Below are 14433 nucleotides of genomic sequence, written 5' to 3'. Positions count from 1 at the left end.
GAGGAGAGGGGTTTGGGAACTCGGAATCGGAGCCCGGAGAGGAGGGGTTCTGCGCAGATGGTTCAAGTCTATTCAGTGTCGTTCCTTAAAGAAGAGCCTCGAAGTAACTTTGGCAAAGCCAGGGAACTTGCAGGCCGCGCTCATTAGAAGGTTTTCTTGGACCCGAGATGTGCAGCGTTTCCCAGGTTTGGGGAGAACGGAGCTAAATGTGTTCACGTCCGAGTCCGTAGGGTATTGGCTTTGGTTGGTCTTTGTAAAGCGTAGTGTTGTAGTTGAGTTGTCGGACCGCTTTGGCTTCATTAGAGATACAAGTCCTGTTTTAAGTTCCTTACCCGATATTTCAGGTGCTTGGAGGCTGTGAACTAAAATAAAAGCTTAAGAACTAAAACAAGTCTGTTACGAATGGAAAATTGTTTGTCGGGGGCGCCTGGGTGACTCAGTAGGCTAAGCGACTTGGGCTCAGGTCATGATCTCACGGCTAGTGGGTTTGATCCCCGCGTGGGGCTCTGTGCTGACAGCTCAAAGCCTGGAGCCTGCTTGGGATCCTGTGTCTCCCTCTCCCCGGCTTGCGCTCTGTCTTGCAAAAATGAGTAAACGTTTAAAAAAAAAAAAAAAAAAAAACTCTTTGTCCCATAAACGAACATAGAAAGCACGACAGTTTCTGTGGGCTTCCTGAGACTTCAAGATGAAATTGTTGGGAATGTCACTTGTTGGGACGCTGAATGAGATTTTGAGCATTTAAGGGTTTACGCCTCTTTTCACTCTCTCTTTAGCCAACATGAAGTTCAATCCGTTTGTGACCTCCGATCGGAGCAAGAACCGTAAAAGGCATTTCAATGCACCTTCGCACATTCGCAGGAAGATCATGTCCTCCCCTCTTTCCAAAGAGCTACGACAGAAGTACAACGTTCGATCCATGCCCATCCGGAAGGACGACGAAGTACAGGTATGTGCTGTGCCCGGGTGTCTTGGCAGATACCCCCACACCTGGCATAGAAGAGGGATCATCTGCTGAGAAAGATGCACTTGAGACCGTGCTCCCCAGAGCAGGATTGCACAAGGGCACTAAGAACCCAAACAGGAAAAAAACAGCAATTGCCCCAAGTATCAGAAAGCGGAAAGGTGGTTCGGAACCAGAGCGCTACCCCCCGGTTCTCTTTTTCTTGGTGCGTTTGGTCATTGAAGAGGCTGTCGAGGGTCCAGATACAGAAGCTGTAACTGAACCGTAGTCTTCTCTGGTGGTTTCACATTTACAGGTGAATATCTTGCCAAATCTATTTAAGCGAACGTTTCTGTGAACGTTATTTAGCTGGAACATGCCGCTGTTGATTGCAAGATTTTAGGCCGTCTCTAAAGCAACTCGCCTGTCCCCCGTACTGTTTGATGAGGTTAATACCCATTTAAAGATGAAGCCAGTTCCCAAGTAGTGGTGCAGGTTGCGAACAGCCCCTGGTTGCTACGGGGCTGGTGCTAGAATTGTCACTAGATTTGGGAGGTGGTCTTCTCTGTTTTTGAGATCGTCTTCACGCGAGAAGATGTGCTTCTGGAAAGAAAGCTCTGATTTCTTTCAGAAGCACTTTGGGTTGCTTCCTGGCGAACAGGATCTTAGGGCTACCGGGTAGGACGCTGTTAAACTTTGGGAAAGAACTGGGTTTTTTTCCCATGTATTTGCTGCTGCCTACTCTGTGACCGGGTGGAACACTTTATTGGGTTGTGAATTAAATCTTGTGGCCTCTCGCTTCCTCTGAGACGGAGTAAAGTTCCTTGTGGTCACCCAGCTACAAAAAGCCTAAGTGGACTCGTTTTTAACCTACCAAGCCCACCACTGCAGACCATCAGTTGATGGGCGTACTGTCCATCACAAGGCGTATATGGGGGCAGGGTTTATTTGCAGGCTAATTAAAGCCAGAGAGAATTACTCCCATGTTTCCAGTAACCGTTACATCTTTCAAAACTGAAAGATGGGTCTTACAGATCTGAGAGAGTAAATGACATTTACGTGATTTAGTTTTCCTGATTTGCAAGGTTGACTTTCTTAATATTTCTGTCATTCGTGAATTTGTATTTAGGTTGTGCGAGGACACTACAAAGGTCAGCAGATTGGCAAAGTAGTCCAGGTTTACAGGAAGAAATACGTCATCTACATTGAACGAGTACAGCGAGAGAAGGCCAATGGCACAACTGTCCACGTGGGCATCCACCCCAGCAAGGTGGGTGTTTCTGAGAATGCGTGAGAGAAGGAAATTACAGCAAGTGTTGGCAGGTGGGACTGCTTATTTGCAGGGCAATCCCATAGAAATAGACTCCTGATTTTAGAGGTTCTAGAAACCAGTCTTAGGGCAAATACCATATTTGAATGGAGTCCTGGAAACCAGTCTAAAAATTTTTATGAGATCAAGTTGTTTTTGTTTGTTTGTTTGTTTGTTTCAACGTTTATTTATTTTTGGGGGGACAGAGAGAGACAGAGCATGAACGGGGGGAGGGGCAAAGAGAGAGGGAGACACAGGCTCCAGGCTCTGAGCCATCAGCCCAGAGCCTGACGCGGGGCTCGAACTCAGGGACCGCGAGATTGTGACCTGGCTGAAGTCGGACGCTCAACCGACTGCACCACCCAGGCGCCCCAAGATCAAGTTGTTTTTAACAGTCATTTTGTGTATTTAATGTACCTTTTGGTCAGTAGCAATTAGTAAACTGATCAGTCTGACAACAAAATTTAAAATCAAGAAATGGGTTATTTTTATTTTATTTTTTAATGTTTATTTTGAGACAGAGAGTGAGCAGGGGAGTGGCAGAGAGAGAGGGAGACAGAGAATCCCAAGCAGTCTCTGCACTGTCCCCGCAGAGCCCAGTGTGGGGCTTGAACTCATGAACGGTGAGATGGTGACCTGAGCAGAAATCAAGAGTCAGATGCTTAACTGATTGAGCCATCCAGGCGCTGCTAGGAAATAGGGTAATTTTTAGATTAAATGGAGCTGATCCCCTATTTGTTTTTACATATTAAAGTGGAGTCAGTATGGCAAGTTTACAGCCTTGCAGAGATTTCATACATTTACAAATGGGGAAGAAAACTGGAGCACAGAAGCTAAGATCTCCTGGATGGTGATCGTGTCTGAGCCAGGATAGAAAATCCAGTCTGTTAATAACCCATAACAGGTGCCTGTCTGGAATTGGATGTGAATTCTCTGATCCAGCAGTCTCTGATTGATCTCTATTTTAAGAGAGAGCAAGCCAGGGAGGGGCAGAGAGAGGGAAAAAGAATTCCAAGCAGGCTCTGCACTGGCAGCAAAGAGCCTGACGTGGGGCTCGAACTCACAGAGATAGGACCTGAGCTGAAATCAAGAGTCGGCCACTTAACTGACTGAGCTACTGATGGCTCCCCAGTTTTGTGTTTTTTGTTTTGAAACATTTTATGTTGCCACCATAAATCTCTTTTTCAAACTACAGGAAAGTGGAAAGACTGGTGTGGTAAAATTCCTACATATCTTTCACCTGGAATTCACTATAAATATCTTCCCGCATTTTCTTTACCCCTCTTCAATACCCCCAGTGGATTACAAGCGTCTTGACCCGTCCTCGCATGTTCTCTTAAGAGCAAGGACTTTCTCGTTTTCTAACCTTCGCCAGTCGTGTGCATCAGGAAAGAAACCTCTGGGTTTCTTTCAGAAACACTTTGGGTTGCCTCCTGGTGAACAGGATCGCTAGGACCACCCGGACTGTTAAACTTTGGGAAAGAGTTGGGTGCTTTGCCACGTGTATTTGCTGCTGCCGACTCTGGCAGGCAGGCAGGCAGACCTGGATTCCAGGTGAGGAAATCTTGGTCTTTCCAAGGTAGCACAGCTGAGGACATACCCACTTCCTCGCTGTGGCACAGTGATCACCTTCCTGTCTTGAGTTCCGCCTGGGGACGTCACACATACAAAGGCAGGTGACTCCAACCCAGACCTCAGCGTCCAGTGGCCTAGTTTGCGTTTCAGCTTGGATTTCTGATTGATGACCTCAGACCTAATGTGTTCAAACTTCCGACTTGGTTCACAGTTTGCCGCCATCGCCGTGTAGGGCAGCTCTATCCTCCCAATTGCTGAGGACGAAAATGGCATTTATTACTTTATACCCCCCTGTCAGTTACTGTCTATTCTATCCAGAATCCTGTCTGTTCCCATCAGAGTGGCCTTTTTTTTTTTAATTTTTATACAAGTTTGTTTATTTTGAGGGAGAGAGAATCCTAGGCAGGCTCCCCACCGTCCGTGCAGAACCCGGTGTGGGGCTAGAACTCACAAACCATGAGATCATGACCCAAGCCTAAATCAAGAGTCGGACGCACTCAGGTGCCCCAGAGTGGCCTTTTAAGACCTTACTCGATCCCCTCAGCAGCCGCTTGTAGACGTCCACTCTTCGTGATCTAGTCTGCTGGCCTCCTTGCTCGTACAGCCGAACTGCTCACAGCGTGTCTGCTGTGAACAGCATCACCTGGCCGCCTGATCAGAGTTCCAGATTCTGTTCCAGGTCTACTGGGGCAGCACCATTAATCTGTTTTCACAAGCTCTCCAGTTGATTCCTAGACACACTTAAGATTGAGAAACATGTACGCATAAACCTTTTAAGTTCTGCCTTTGGACCTTTGGACTTGCTGTACTTTCACCAGAATCGCTCTTCACCCCCTTTTTTTCCAGGTGTTTATCTTTTTTGTTTTTTATTGGAATCTATTGGGTGTCTGGATGACACAGTTGGTTAAGCATCCAGTTGTTGATTTCAACTCAGGTCATGATCTCATGGTTCGGGAGTTTGAGCTGGCAGCTCAGAGCCCATTTGGTCTTCTCTCGCTCCCTCTCTCTGCCTTTCCACTGCTCGCACGTGCCCTCTCAAAAATAAATAAGCGTTAAAAAAATAAAATATATGTGACAGAATGTGTAAATTCAAGGTGTATGAGCTATTAGTTTGATAGCTTTATATATAATATGATTGCCATTGTAGCAATAACGAGCACCTCTGTGTGGTGCGTAGCTATCCTTTTTAGTAATTGGAGTAACTAAGTTCTAGTCTCTTAGCAAGTTTGGTGATTATGATACAGTATTGTGTAGAGATCACTGTGCTGTACATTGTATCTCCAGGGGGTTACTGTTTGTAACTTTGTACCCTTAACATCTATCCTGTCTCCTATCCCTTGGTGACCACCATTTTATTCTGATTTTACAATTCCACGTGTTCGTGAGCCATACAGTACAGGTCTCTGACTTCTCTCACCATAATGTGTTCAAGTTTTCAAGGGTCTGTTTGAATGGAGTCTTACCAGTAGGGCCTTGTTTGACCACCCTATGACTTAGCCTGTTTGCCAGCATTCCTTCGCCTCCCCACATTGCCCAGTTTTTCTCTATGTCAGAGTCTGATATACATTCACTTAATTTGTTTTCTCTCTCCCCATACTAAAATACAAGCTCTCTGATGGCAGAGATTCTCTTTTCGGTCATTGTGCTGTGTTTGCAAACCTGGTTCAGTGCCCTTTACCCCTTTCCCTCACCTTCCTTCATAAAACTAAAATTTATCGTAACCTGGAGGTCTTTAACAATTAGATCTGTTGAAACAAGGTCTGTACTATGATTTTGTGGGTTGAAGCGTGAATAGGGGCTACGTTTCCAACTTTATGATTCTGAGGTTATAATAGAGACAAAAATACATATGGTTAGCTTGTGAAACTAGTAACTATTTAAAGCTTAGAAATGTTTCTGTTTTTCTGCAGGTGGTTATCACCAGACTAAAACTGGACAAAGACCGCAAAAAGATCCTTGAACGCAAAGCCAAATCTCGCCAAGTAGGAAAGGAAAAGGGCAAATATAAGGAAGAAACAATTGAGAAGATGCAGGAATAAAGTCATCTTATATTCAACTTTAAATAAAAACTGTTAAAATGATAAAACGATGAGCCTTTAATTTCTGTGTGGTGCCTGGACATACTGCCTACTTCACAGGGGACCCGTTTTCAGGGAAGTTAGGTGGCATTTGCCATCTGGAGGCAGGCCGCCCCTATCTCGTGGCTTGATCTACTGTTTGGGTTTTTTCATGTGAGCATCAGTTCTTGTAACAGCTGGGATTTAACAATATCCTGAAACCAGGACTGCTAAGGTAGTGATTTTTTCTTTTCTTTTCTTTCCTGGAGTTGGCTCCATGCCCAGCATGTGGCTGGAACTCACAGCCCTGAGATAGTCACTCTGCATGGACTGAGCCAGCCCGGGGCCCCTCTTCATTTTTACAGCAGGCAGTATTGGGGGGACATCGTGGCTCATTGAGAAGAAGGCCTAGATAGGAAGCTATGTGGGATCCTGCCTCTTGAACCTGTCTCCTGTTATGCTATGTGCACGTCTATGTTGTAGTAGCCTATTTTTAATTTTTTTTTCCTGAAAGTTAGATTGCCATTGGATTGAAAGTCTTGTCAGGAGGACAGGAGCTGCTAGGCTTTCCCAGCAGCGTCCAGTCCCCTGCCCCAGGCTGTTCCCCTACAGTGAGAAGCTGCAGGATCCCTGGCCTGCCCGCGGGCCCCCTTTACCAACCTGTTTTAATGCACTGGTGCCGCACGGAAGGGGGCCATTATATCAGAGTTTAACGAAACAAATCTTCGGGCTGCAGTTAGAAGTAAGCGCTGTCCATCTGAATGAAACGCAGGTTCTCGCGACCACGTTAGTAGGTGGAGGCACTACAGACACGGACGCCTCTGCCCTCATTTTAGATTAAGCTGCCGGACTCAGAATGCTGACTGCAAGTTGACTTCGCGAGTTGCAGGCTTTGCAACAACGTGGCAAAATAACCGGTTTTGCCGCGGGGGACCGGGCTCCGTGGCTTGTTCTGCCAAGGTCACGCGCATGCCGGCCTCGCGTATCTCTAGTCCCCGCCACCTCCCAACGACAGGCGGGGCAGGACCCTCACGATCCCCCTTCCCGAGCGTGGAAAGGGTGCCGGCTGGCCCGCGGCGTCAAGGGCGGGGCTTCCGGCCGGCGCGGAGCAGCTTCCGGGGCGAGCGGCTTGAGGGACCGACTGGGCACGCGCGGGCGGGAGGCGAGACCGCGGCTGGACGCGGGGTGGGCGGTCCCCGACGCCGCGGCCCCAGGCATATACCCCTCACCGCCCGGGCGTCCCGTCCTCCCCTCTGGCCTCGCGGGGTTGGCGGGGCGGGTCCGCGGCCGGGCCCGGGAGGGGCGGAGCCCGCGGGAGTGCGGGGAGGAAGGCCGCGCAGGGGTAGGTGGTGCCCGAACCAGGTCCCAGGAGGAGGTGGAGTGTCCGTGTTGGAAGGTGCGGGGACACTGGGCTTAGCGTTTTATCCGCCGTCACCGCCGAGTCTTCATCCGGAAACTGGCACCTCCGCTGTGACGGTGGAGGACACTGAAACCTCAGTAACTGCCGGAGGCAGACACACAGCGAGTGGTAGAGTCCTAAATTGAATTCCCACGGCGCCACCCTTGGCCCTCCCTCTGCAGGGCCTCGCCGCTGCACCCGGACGGGAAGTGTTTGCAAACGTCCTTTGAGCATCTTTTGTCTCGGCTTTGTATTCCTTGGCCCTCCGAGCGAAAACAGCTAGGTGGATGGCCCAGCTCCTACCTGCTAGGTTGCGTATACCTGAACCAGTGGCTACAAATACAAAGCGAAGGGCTCCGCTGAGTGCCCCGCCCCCAGGGAGGGGGCGTGGCCATCAGCTGGAGTTGCAGAAAGCATCGGGAAGCAGGCCGATTTGAGCTGGGGGTGACCCGGAAGATCAGTGAAAGGACGTTCCAGATCTGGGGCGCCAAAGCAAAGACTCACAGGTGGGTGAGGAAGGGAGGTGTTTCCAGTTTTCTCTAACCAAAGGTCATTTATCAGTTTCCCCCCAACAGGCACAGATCGCACCGGGAAGCTGAACACAATCCTTTCATGCTGCCGTGGAACAGGTGTTGAAAACCCAGATAGCCGCAGGGATGGGCAGGTAAGCTGAACAAGGTAGCAGGTGGTTTAGGGACCCTGAGAAACAGGAGCGTGCCGACTGTTTAACGGGAGCTGCTGTCTCCACTCCAGCCAGTTGTTGCCAAGCAGCAAAGTTCCCAGCGTATCCAGATCTTCCCATTTCCCAAGCACATCAGTCAAGATGCTTCTGTGAAATCCCCCAATCCCTAAGTATAGGTAAATCGTTCTAATTTAAAAAAAAAAGTACACTGGGTAGACTAACCAAAGTAGGTCTGTTAGCCAAATGTGGTTTTTGGGCTGTGCCTCAGAATTTCCTGCTATAGTGTAAGGACCGTATCTCATATTAAAGACTGAGATTTTGCATCTTTTGATTATAAATTGTTTCCAGCCTGTCTTCTTTCTTTTACAAGCTGGAAATGAGGCCCTTCCTTCCTTTGCAGTCCCCTGAGGGGCCTCCTACAGCTGCCAGTGCAGCCACTCAATTTCGGAGAGACGCTGGTTTCAGTGAGGAGTCTGGAAGGCACTTTACTGGATCCCGTTGAATATCTTGCGGTTTTCAGGTCTGTTCTAAGGACCACTAAGGCGGTGAGATGACAACAGATCCTCCTTCAGAAACAAAGCGCCATGTCCGGGATTAAATGAGACTGGTAGATGAAGCACACTTTGTTTTACTGCAGAACTTCTCAGAGCCTTTAGAACATCATCGTACACTGAGGATCTTGAGTTCAGACTCAAACAGCACTTGCAAACGTTGTTTCTTCACTACTAAAATGTGTGTCTTCCACATGTTTTAATTTGGATGTGTTCATTTAATAAAGGTTCTCTGTTTTTCCGCTCAAAAGAAGGCCATGAGTAAGGCAGTGCTTTTGTCGTCAGTAATGTCTTAGAATCGGGAATGTTCCACGGTCAACCAGTGATGCTGAGCGAGGGAGTTTGAAGCCTTTTTAGTGGAGAACCTTCAGGACCTCGGCTCAGCTAAGACCCTTGCTCAGAGCTCTGAACCCTTTTCATCTTTCTCTGCTTTTCAGGATTCTGCCCTATCCCTCAGCTCTGCATTTGATGGCTGGGATCCTGGGGATCTTGTTTTCCTCTGACTGTTGGGATTCCTGTTACCATCATATGAATTCTTCCCCCGGCCACATCACCATCCCACCATCTGGAGTTGTGCTAAGGAATCTGGGTTTAGACACCCGAGTATCAAGTTCTGTCCCTGAGGAATTCTCCGACCCTGGTGGACTGTGGACTCGGTTTGGGGTATCTCTTTTTGGCATGATACTCTCCTGACAAATCTGTACATAACGTATAATATTTCCATTTCTGGAAACACCCTGCTGCCTCAATTCAGAGCCATCAAGCCTGTACCCGAAAGTGTCTCCCAGCCTTGGGAGCACCCAGGTTCATTTCGACTCACTGTTTTTTTTTTTTTTCTGGAAATATGTGGCTCTCAGCTCAGGCAATGTCAAAACAGCCCAGGCCTACAGACCTCCCAGGAGGACAGAACTTTTTTTTCTTACCCACGAAGCGGGACTCACGTGGTTGGATAGGAGACCTTGTCTTTATTTCCGGGATCTTCCATATAATATTCACATGACTCACGTCCCAAGTCATTTATGCTGGCGTGGCTTCATTCCAGGTACCCTCCACTCTCCCTTCCCCAGTCCCGATGTGGCTGCCAGGAATGGTCCCTGTGGCTGCCGCTGGCGTTGTCTCAAGAGGTAGCGACCTTTGGCGGGCATGACCGAAGACTAAAGGTGTTTGGAAGCCTCTGGAAGGACTGCTGAAGGGTGCAGGGACACAATGCTGGACAATTATGAGAATGTGGTCACTCGGGGTAAGGACCCAGACTCTTCATTCGCTAATCCTGTGTATGGTCAACGGGAAAACCATCGTCATAAAATTTCTTACCACCTTCTTCTCAATTCTCCTAAAGCAAGGACAGGCTCTTGGGCCACAAGAAACTGATTATGCTGATTGTGGAAAGGCTGAAGAGCCCTCTCTGCCATGAACTTCAAGTTCAAAGTTTGCTGTTATCGTGTGATAACCTTCTAGCAATGTTCTCCTGTTTATATTATTTAAAAAAAAATTTTTTTTAACATTTATTTATTTTTGAGAGACAGAGAGGGACAGAATGCAAGCCGTGGAGGGTCAGAGAGAGACGGAGACACAGGATCTGGAGCAGGCTCCAGGCTCTGAGCTGTCAGCACACAGCCTGATGCGGGACTTGAACTCACAAACTGTGAGATCATGACCTGAACCGAAGTCAGATGCTCAACTGACTGAGCCGCCCAGGTGCCCCTCCTGTTTATATTATTTTAAAAGTTACTGAGGGAGGGGCGCCTGGGTGGCTTAGTTGGTTAAGTGTCCAACTTCGGGTCAGGTCATGATCTCATGATTCATGGGTTCGAGCCCCACATCGGGCTCTGTGCTGACAGCTCAGGGCCTGGGGCCTGCTTTGAATTCTGTGTCTCCCTCTTTCTCTGCTGATCCCCTGCTTGCACTCTGTCTCTCTCTCTCTCAAAATAAATAAACATAAAAAGTTTTTTAAAAACAAACAAAAAAAGCTATTGAAGGAAGGTATTAGTCCACTGCCCTTAAGCATTTCCATGTATCCTGTCTCCTGTTCAATTAATGAAGACCAGTTAATCAAGTTTCCCTGTATGAGCTAACAGCTTCATTTGTTTTGTTTGCCTGAAATCTAAAATTACTCCATATTTGCGTATATATCTTACTGATGTAAAATTCTTTTGACATGCCCTGGTTTTGGATGGTCTTCGTTGGCTTAATTTTTTTTTAATTTTGAGAGAGGGAGAGAGAATCTCAGGCAGTCTCCATGCACAACACAGAGCCCAGTGTGGGGCTCGATCCCACTACTGTGAGTTCATGGCCTGAGCCGAAATCAAGAGTCAGACGCTTAACCTACTGAGCCACCCAGGCGCCCCTTGCTTGGCTTTTTAGTTGCCTTTTTCTGTTACTGCTTTGTACTATTATCGTGTTATCTTTTCTTCTATGTAGTTGTCTTCAAATATCAGATGGAAGAATGCAGAACTCTGGAGGGAAAGTCTTCCAGATGGAATATCAGTGAATCGAACTCTGTTTCTTTCTCCCTTTCCTAGGATCCTTCTTACAGCTCTCCATGATGCCCCAGAAAGCTGGAAATGACTCCCCTGGTGTTTCCAGCACAAGTGAAACGGAAATGGAGATAAGTAACATGAGAGAAAAGTTTCTTACAAGTGTGACAAAGTTAGTAGAAAGCAAAAGTTATAACAGCAAAGTATTTTCCAAAGAAAAGTACTTTCAAACAATAAAGGAAGTCAAAGAAGCCAAGGAAAAGGGGAAGAAGTCATCACGTGACTACCGCCGCGCAGCAAAATATGACGTGATCTCCGTGCAAGGCACGGAGAAGCTAATAGAGGCCGCTCACAGAGAACGTGATCGAATACGGTATTACGTACATAAGGAAGAGTTGTTTGACATTCTTCACGACACACATCTCAATATTGGACACGGTGGGCGGACACGGATGCTCAAGGAGCTACAAGGAAAATATGGGAATGTCACCAAAGAAGTCATTGTCTTGTATCTGACACTCTGTAAACAGTGCCACCAGAAGAACCCAGTGCCCAAGAGAGGTCTTGCACCCAAGCCCATGCCTTTTAAGGACATCGACTCCAGATGCCAAGTTGAAGTACTTGACATGCAGTCAAATGCCGATGGTGAGTTCAAGTTTATTTTGTATTACCAGGACCACTTGACCAAGTTTATCATCTTACGACCGTTAAGAGCTAAACAGGCCCACGAGGTGGTCAGTGTCCTGTTGGATATTTTCACAATTCTCGGTACCCCTGGCGTGTTAGAATCTGACAGCGGCGTAGAGTTCACAAACCAGGTTGTTAATGAGCTCAATGAGGTATGGCCGGAGCTGAAGATCGTCTGTGGTCAGCACCGCCCTGGCCAAGGCCAGGGCTCCCTGGAGCGAGCAAGCCGTGACGTCAAGAACATGATACGTGCCTGGATGCAGAGTCACCACTCACGCCGCTGGGCTGAAGGCCTGCGATTTGTGCAGCTGACGAGGAATCAGGTGTTCGACGTTTCCTTGCAGCAAAGTCCATACGAAGCGATGTTTGGCTGTAAGGCCAAACTCGGCCTGTACTCCTCACACTTACCCCGCGAAACCGTGGCCATCTTACAGACAGAGGAAGAGCTGGAAATTGCGGAAAAACAGCTAGAAAGCAGCCTTTGGATAAGGCAGGAAGAAAGGACTGAGATGGGAGCAGACATATCTGATATGGATGAGGACATCGATCCCACGCCTCCGGAACCTACAGAGCCCAGCACCTCACAGGGGGCCCCAGGCCTCTTCTGCTGGTGAACGGGCGCCTGCTGGGTGCTGTCCAGCCATCTGAGAACTGTCACCAAGTTCCCCGGGGAAAGGAACATGAAGGCTGCGCTCTCCACAGTCGCTCATGTTGTCCACGTCAGTGCTTGCAACGAGGGGAAAAGCGGGCCGGGTCCGTAACAAATGACCACAAACTTAGCGGCTTAACAGGAATATACACTTTGGCAGCTCTGGAGGCCAGAAGTTCAAGATCAAGGTGTCGGCAGGGCTTGTTGCTTTTGGAAGCTTGGAGAGAATCCGTCCCATGCCTTTCTCCTCTCCCTGGTGGCCACTGGCAGTCCTCTGTGTCCCTTGGCTTCCTCGAGTCTCTGCCTCATCTTCCCGTGGAGCTTCGCCTGGCCTTTCCCCCTCTGTCTCTCTGTGATCTCCTTTTCTGTCTCTTAAAAGGACACCATGGCATACCAACCCCATGCCATTGGATTTAAGGACCTCCCCTATCAGGGATGATCTCCTCTCGACATCCTCACCTTAATTGTATCTGCAAAGACCCCTTGTCCAAGTGAGGTCCAATTCACGGGTGTTGGGGATTTGGGCTTGGACATACCTTTCTTGGGACACAGTTCTACCAACAGCAGCCAGTAGGAGAGTATTTCTGCCTGCAGAACCTGAACCGATGGGGTCTTAAGTGTGGTGCCCTACGTACATCTAGTACGTATTCCTTCTGCCAAGCCCCCCTCCTCAGACAACATCCCGAAAGGTGGGGGCATCGGAGGAAAAGGTGTAGTGAGAAAAGAGGAGAGCGGCCACGTTGGCATCTGAGCTCTATTTCCTGCTTCGAGAAGAACTGTATGTGCCACCCCTGCTGTCACAATGGCATGCGCAGGCAACTGTGACCTGCCTGAAACCTATTTTAAAAGGTCAGAATTGAGGCATGGCTGGGATTTGGGCCTGAATCTGCCAGTGGTCTATGCCTCAAGAATAGAAAAGCGTGTCTGTCTGGAGCAGGTCAGTGCGTTCTAGGAAGTGACCAGTAGCCAGGGAAGCAACCGGAGACGGGAGCAAAGTGCAGACGTTGGCCGGAGGTCACGGCTCCACCCAGAAAATGGAGCAAAGGCCAGTCTGGGTCACGGTTCAGAATAGGAATCGCCAGCCTGGCCGAAGAGAATGAAGATCCCCTGGATCTGTGTTCTGCTGTATTCCCAAGGCCCAGACGAATCCCTAGCCCATCAGAGGTGTTCGGTAAGGATTTGTTGTGGGAACAGGAGATTCTGCAGAGACGGGTACCGGGAAGGAGGGGCCTGAAGTCGTCATTCTCCCGGGCCACCCTTCCTGCATGTCCTGGAGCCATCCGAACGAAGCCCATTCTGCTCACCCCCTAGTGCCAGGTTCCTCCGTGAGGGGCGGCACCAACCCCCGCCTGCAGGAGGGGAGACACTGGGTGCTTGTGAGAGCCCGTGAGACAATGTGCATAAAGGGGCTTTCTCTGAACACCGAAGTGGGAGTTGTCCCTGGGGGAGTTGTCCCCCAGCAGATCCCACCCCTCACGTGAAAGCCGGAGACCTCCCCCGTTCCTTTGCTGGTTAAACATTGCCGCGATGGGTATCCAGGGAGGCCACGTTATCCCTAGAAAGGAGGTGATACCATTTTGCAGCTTGTTTGGTGGGAGGGGGATCTTGCTCTGTCTTTGGCCAGGACCTCACTCTCCGTTGCCCCTTTGTCACTCGGCCTGGCGGCCTGGCCGGGGCGTCTGGGAGGCCGAGCTTTCTAATGTTACCGCCCCTCCCCCATACTGACCGACTACCTCCTAGTTGCCCGCAAGCCAGGAGCCACATGGTCAACTCGTGTGGGTGAGAGGTGAGGTGAGCCACGGCATCGCTGTCTTCCTGGGGTGGTGGGGAGGGCGCCCCAGAATACGTGCACGTGCATTTCCGGCCCATTGCTAAAGACTGGCCCGTGAAGTCAGAAGATGAATCCAGGCCAGAAACCGACCTCTGTGTCTTTAAGAATTTGTGATGGGGCACCTGGGTGGCTCCATTGGTTGAGCCTCTGACTTTGGCTCAGGTCGTGACCTCACGGTTCAGCGCAGTTCGTGGGTTCAAGCCAGCGTCACACTGGCTCTCTCTCAAAAATAAATGAACGTTGAAAAAAAATTTAACATGCAAAAAAAAAAGTGAA

At 49.1% G+C, this 14433-nt stretch overlaps 2 protein-coding genes across 21 annotated transcripts; both read left to right on the top strand.

The window, feature by feature from the left end:
- Positions 1-778: 778 nt before the first annotated feature.
- RPL26 (ribosomal protein L26) lies at positions 779-5910 on the top strand. The gene is made up of 3 exons (XM_015069502.3): positions 779-946; positions 2070-2210; positions 5735-5910. Exons 1-3 carry the CDS (start codon positions 779-781, stop codon positions 5861-5863), a joined length of 438 nt encoding a protein of 145 aa, XP_014924988.1. The 3' UTR covers positions 5864-5910.
- A 1085-nt stretch (positions 5911-6995) lies between these two features.
- Positions 6996-13689, top strand: KRBA2 (KRAB-A domain containing 2). 20 transcript variants are annotated; one of them, XM_053211541.1, is made up of 4 exons: positions 6996-7223; positions 7856-7944; positions 9556-9753; positions 11036-13689. In XM_053211541.1, exons 3-4 carry the CDS (start codon positions 9720-9722, stop codon positions 12289-12291), a joined length of 1290 nt encoding a protein of 429 aa, XP_053067516.1. In that variant the 5' UTR covers positions 6996-7223; positions 7856-7944; positions 9556-9719; the 3' UTR covers positions 12292-13689. The 20 variants fall into 20 exon arrangements, with proteins under 20 accessions (XP_053067516.1, XP_053067512.1, XP_026903522.2 ...); XM_053211537.1 differs by having other exon boundaries at positions 8951-9753; XM_027047721.2 differs by having other exon boundaries at positions 7842-7944.
- The last annotated feature ends 744 nt before the right edge of the window (positions 13690-14433 follow it).

Source organism: Acinonyx jubatus, chromosome E1 (genome assembly GCF_027475565.1).
Source record: "Acinonyx jubatus isolate Ajub_Pintada_27869175 chromosome E1, VMU_Ajub_asm_v1.0, whole genome shotgun sequence".
In the NCBI taxonomy this organism is placed as follows: domain Eukaryota; kingdom Metazoa; phylum Chordata; class Mammalia; order Carnivora; family Felidae; genus Acinonyx; species Acinonyx jubatus.
This window is presented reverse-complemented; position numbering and strand designations above follow the sequence as displayed.

Bases quoted from the DNA above. Each gene is read 5' to 3' on its own strand.
- RPL26 (XM_015069502.3), top strand. From the start codon at position 779: ATGAAGTTCAATCCGTTTGTGACCTCCGATCGGAGCAAGAACCGTAAA. The intron at 947-2,069 runs GTATGTGCTGTG...ATTTGTATTTAG, and splicing joins GGAAGGACGACGAAGTACAG to GTTGTGCGAGGACACTACAA. The intron at 2,211-5,734 runs GTGGGTGTTTCT...GTTTTTCTGCAG, and splicing joins TGGGCATCCACCCCAGCAAG to GTGGTTATCACCAGACTAAA.
- KRBA2 (XM_053211541.1), top strand. From the start codon at position 9,720: ATGCTGGACAATTATGAGAATGTGGTCACTCGGG. The intron at 9,754-11,035 runs GTAAGGACCCAG...TCCCTTTCCTAG, and splicing joins TGAGAATGTGGTCACTCGGG to GATCCTTCTTACAGCTCTCC.